Source organism: Hypanus sabinus, unplaced genomic scaffold, assembly GCF_030144855.1.
Source record: "Hypanus sabinus isolate sHypSab1 unplaced genomic scaffold, sHypSab1.hap1 scaffold_752, whole genome shotgun sequence".
NCBI classification, from domain to species: Eukaryota; Metazoa; Chordata; class Chondrichthyes; order Myliobatiformes; family Dasyatidae; genus Hypanus; species Hypanus sabinus.
In genome coordinates this window covers 37,659-42,970 of record NW_026781603.1, presented here as the reverse complement: position 1 = coordinate 42,970, position 5,312 = coordinate 37,659, and the positions used below count along the sequence as shown (strand labels likewise).

The 5,312-nt window shown below is 42.9% G+C and overlaps 1 protein-coding gene across 1 annotated transcript; it reads right to left on the bottom strand.

Moving 5' to 3' along the window:
• Nucleotides 1–1,315: 1,315 nt before the first annotated feature.
• On the bottom strand, nucleotides 1,316–4,757 carry LOC132390048 (probable G-protein coupled receptor 139). Its single transcript, XM_059962634.1, has 2 exons — nucleotides 4,703–4,757; nucleotides 1,316–2,223 (listed from the first exon to the last, which is right to left on the bottom strand). The coding sequence occupies exons 1-2, from the start codon at nucleotides 4,755–4,757 to the stop codon at nucleotides 1,316–1,318; spliced, it is 963 nt and encodes a 320-aa protein (XP_059818617.1).
• Between the last annotated feature and the right edge of the window lie 555 nt (nucleotides 4,758–5,312).

Genomic DNA, 5,312 nt, shown 5'->3' with positions numbered 1-5,312 from the left:
CATGACTCTAGATATTGCAGAAGGGATTTTTGCAGATTGAATATTGCTTGATACAACGTGCATGAAATTAATTGCATTTAGAGGCCAGTTAGTTACATTTTGAGATGGAATTCAATGCAATCTTCTGCTGCTGTAGCCCATCCACGTCAATGTGTGTTTGTGTGAATAGTGACGCACCTCGTTACACCATTGTTATAACACATGTTTATTCGAGTTTCTCTCGACTTCCTGTTACGTTAGAACAGTTTTGCCATATTCCTCTCAGCTCTCTGAATAAAACTGCCTTTGGGCCTTCAGACGCGCCTGTCACTGGCTGTTTTGTTTCTGTTTTGTCGCCATTATCTGTGAACTGTAAGAGCATTTGTGCATGAAAACCTCAGTGTCTCAGCAGTTGCGAGATATCAAGCTACCCCGTCTGGCACAAACACATCACATCAGACCAAGGACAAATAGATCACATTTCTTTCCCATTCTGATTTTTTGTTTTGATATGAGGAATAAGTGAACCCCTTCGCCATAGCTGCACGTTTCAGTGTATTCAGGTGCTGCCAAATCAATGGCTGAGCAGATTTTTGCGTAAAAGATCAGGCATATAAATGGACCTATAAAGTGAGTATTGGCTGTATATCGGAAACACCATAACGAATCATGTGGCTATTCCGCAGAGAGAAACGATTTATTTGACAAGAGAAGGGCAGGACAGTTCTAGATAAGCACACAACTAGGGGTGATCGATATGTTCCACGCCGAAGGTAGAAGGAGTCAATTTTATAAAGTCTAGCACATTTATTTTTTAAAAGAGTCCCCATCTACTTTTCTAGAACTCTACACACTTAGACCAGCGGTCGTGTGCATACGGACCCTGGACCTCCAGAAACTGTCTATAGATGGGTGATTGATACGTTCGTAGCCTGAGGGAGAAGGAGATGAGTTATATAGATGGCATTATCTGCACTTACAGGTCAACTCTCAGAGTGTTTATGCAGAAGGTTTGAAGTTAATAACTCCTCTCCTTCTGCCTTAGGCCACAGACCTATCAATCACTCCTGCAGTTGACACTTTCTGGACGTCCACGATCCGTATGTGCCACAACCGTTGGACTAAGTATGTTAATGTAAGAGGGGATTATGTTGAAAAATAAATGAGCTTGGTTTTCTAAAATTGACTCCTACATTAGGCCACGAACCTATCAATCACTCTCTTATTCTGCAGCAGAACAAGTATTTTAAAGAATGCCCATTACAAGCCTGTTTCTAAGACTGATGACGAGTCGTTATCGGAAACATCATATGATTGAATATGTTTAACTGCGCTCTCAGCACTTCCTTACCATTTTAACAAACAGGTTAATGGGGCACAGAGCTGCAGTCTTCAGCTGCTCCCTGAATTTGGTCTGGGACACACCGTAAATGAAGGTGTTTGTGCAGCAGCTGAAAAGCTGAATCAGTGTCCCCGCTTGCTGCGCCCGCCACAGTTGGATGGACGTTTCCAGGTCCGTGTAGAGGCACCGCAGCAAAATGAAGACCAGAGTGGTTGTCCCCCAGCAGATGAGGAAACTCGCCGACAAGGAGAAGAGCAGGACGATGGACTGTCTGCGGCTCTTAATCTCCGGATCGTGCTGCTTCTCGCTATTTCTCTGTCCCTTGAGCCCCTGGCGGATTCGGGTCGACGCCAGGATCTGCCGGACTGTCAGTATGTTGAGGAACAAAATGAGGAAGAAAGGGAGCAACGGATTCAGCAGACGGTCCATCCAGAAAAACCACTCATACTCTGCCTTCATCTGAAGTAAGCTCTTGTATTTGCACACCGACCATTTATCTCCTAGAGGAGTAATGACTTTGTCTTCATGCACGAAGTAATATGGGACATTCTTCATACAGAAAGCCACGCATATTGTGCCGGTCACCAATCCTGCAATTTTCGGGTTGCAATATTTAGATTGAATACTCGGCCAGCAAATAGCCACAAAGCGATCGAAAGTGAACGCCACCGTTAGCCACACGGAACAATCAATAGCCATGTAACACAGGACGAAGTGGACTAAACAGAACGGATGGGAAAGCCGAAGCCAGTGTAGATGATAGGCGTCAACTATCTGGAAGAACAGGACTTCGGTGATCACGACCATTAGATCAGCCACTGCCATCGCCACCAGATACTGAGTGATTCCCCTGGAGAGGCCACAGTTTCCTCGGCTGAGTATCACGATCGCCACCAGGTTAACTGGCAAAAAGTACGGAAAAGGAGTATGAGAAAAATAGAATTATGACATCCGTTCCACAAACCCACAGATTTTTTTTTGAAGATAACAATACACGGCAGCGTGTCTTTTGATTATAAAAATCATATAAAGCACGGAAGGTATGCAGAGCCGAAAAGGAAGATCATCGCTGTTGTGGATTCGCTACATGCCAAGCCTTGATTAAAATTACTGGTGTTGAATGTTTGCCTGATATGGTGAACTGTACTACTCAGTGAACACACCATGAGTGACAGGAGAGCAACTCAGTGCGGTCCTCTGCTGCTGTACTCCATTCATTCCAAAGTCTGACTTTCAGAGACTCCTCTCTGCATGCCATCGTTGTAACGCGTGGTTAGTGGTGTTACTGGAGCCTTTCTGAAAGCTTTCAAATATCTGTTCTGTCTGGCCGGCTATTCTCGGTAAAACTGCGGTTTCCGCCAAACAGTTGTCTCTGACCAGATAGCTTTAAGATTTTCGTAACGGGTCTGTAATCCCTAGAGATGATTTTTGCGGGTAAATCTTAAAGGATCAGAGTCACTGAGGTACAAAAACCAACACTTCTGGCACCAACATTCACTGCATGGTCAAAGACACTGAAATCACTTGTCTTCCCCTCCCCGATGTTCGGTCTGAGCAGAAACTGAAACTCTTGACCATGTCTGCATGGTTGTATGTATTGACTTGCTGGCACATGATAAGATATTGCATTAACTATCCGGTCGCAGGTGCGCAGAATAAAGTGCCACTGTGTGCGGGTTTGTGTGTAAGAAATGTAGCATACGTCGATAATTCTCAGTGCAATGGATTAGTCAGTACACACATAAAAACGGTTGAACGGAAAATCGAACAGGAGGCTTTGTTTATCAGTATTAAGGACGGAATAATAAGGCGAGTGCACGAAAAGGGAGCTGATGATATTTTTTGCCGCTCATAAAAAAAATTAAAAACACTTTTTCAGACTAATTGGGAGTGGAACTGAATTCTACAAAGTGTCCTGATCAAAGTTACGTCAGTGGAAACGTATTCTATTGGAATCCCGCTGTCGCGAATGAGAGATTGAGAACAGGAAATATTAAAGAGTATACAGTACCGGAACAGACCCATCCGTTCGCAATGTTGTGGCAATTATTATTCAATCGGCCTATAAGCTGTTTTGTTATGTCTAGTCAATATCCATGCGTTTCCATTTTCCTCACAATAAAATATAGAACAGTAACATGGAATGTAAATAATTAGACATCTATGGTCACTTTAGCTGTCACCAAATAAACCATACGATTGTGTGTAAAGCACAACTATTCCCCCCTTATTCTAAACCGAAAGAAACTGTAAACACAAGAGGTTCTGAAATGCCCCGAATCCAGGGTAATAGGAACAATATTTTAGAGAATCTCAGCAGGTCTGGCAGAACATAGGGAGCGGATTAAACCGTCGACCATTTTCTACTAGGAAACCTCTCAACGTTACTACATTGGTTTAAAAATAAAAGACTGCGTGCAATCAGCCGCATTGGTGTTCGCAAAGTACGAGACATAAGCCACATTACATTAAAAACTCGAATTCGATATGTTACAAAAATAAATGTTTTTCAAAGCATCAACCTCGAGCACCCAACGTAGCGTCATTCAGAGCCCTTGGTTAAGATCAGGGGACTATGGCATGAAAACAAATTCAGTAACCCCTGCGACAACGGTGAAGATGCCCATCTGTGAGTGAGATTTATGATGGAAGCATTTCCAACACGGCGAACAGAAATAAGAGAATGAGCCGTGTTAGATTATCCGCTTGTTTTCAAAGCGAAGAACCACCGTGACAGTACTGGAAATAATTAGCATGCACACGGCAGGGAAAAACACACTATCAGATTAACACAGAGATAATTCCGTTCTCAGAGCATGGAGGAATGTGGATAAAGTGTGACGTTTCCGGCCGAGAAACGTCGGCTGTTTGTTCCTCACCATCAGCGCCTCACAACAAGTGTACACGGACATCTCGGTTAATGTTTCGGGTCCAGGACGTAAAAAAACAGTTTGGACACGTTGGGTAGATGATACCCGGTGAGATACTCTATCATTTTTGTGTGTGCCATTCCGGATATTTAGGATTTGCAGAATCTTTTGGGATTGTAGTGGACACGAACGTGATTATACTGTACTTGGCAATCGTCGAGCAGATAGCTATGGCTTAAACCTGAAAACATGCTGCCATAAGTTAGGTTAAATGCGAATTTTGCAGACAAATTATTCGCCCTTTTGCGAATTGCTATAGGAATTACACTATTGTAATATAATTCATATACCATAAAATTATAACGTTCACTGAAAAAAACACCCTAGATCTTAAAAAAAACACTATTAATAGATTAAATTCAAGGGGAAATGACAAGCAAGGAGCATAATTAACATATCACAATATGATTACCAGTAACAGTTTGACATCACAAAGGAGCGAAAATCTTACCTGGGATGCCGATGGCTGCAATAACAGGATAACATATTGCCTCTGCTCGCTCCATGCTGTATTTGAACTCTGCGGTCCGGCCACGTATTCTTCTGCAGGTCTGCAGGAGATATCCGGTTTGTAACTCCTTCAATAATTCACAACATATTGAATCGTTTAAAATAATCCCACCCGAGACGCGAAGCACGTAATGAAAAATCTTGGTCGGATGCCGTCGAGATAAACCCGGTTCTTCTCAACTGGAATACATGTACGTTTTAGGTGTGCCTTAATAGTTTAGTGTCAAGTGAAGAAAAGAGACTGGGGTGTTCATCTTTTATAGAGCTTTCAGATTGTCGATGATGAAATCATCCCGCATTGGATTCGGTGTTAATTGTCGTGACTTCACAAAATGAATCAGTGTTCTCTGCCTTATGGGATCTCGGTTCCCAGTGGAGAAGCAAAATTATCTTGTCCAGAAATCCATCAGTAACACTAATGTTGGCTCTTTTGCTCAGATGCTTCAGAATTTTTTGATACTGGAGGGGTGGTCACTGGGCCGTGTCAACAGGGTTAAAGCATCGCAGGCTCTAAGTATATTACAGCTCAGAGAATGAACCTTCGCCGCATC

Bases quoted from the DNA above. Each gene is read 5' to 3' on its own strand.
- LOC132390048 (XM_059962634.1), bottom strand. From the start codon at position 4,757: ATGGAGCGAGCAGAGGCAATATGTTATCCTGTTATTGCAGCCATCGGC. The intron at 2,224-4,702 runs GTAAGATTTTCG...ACTTTTTGCCAG, and splicing joins TGCAGCCATCGGCATCCCAG to TTAACCTGGTGGCGATCGTG.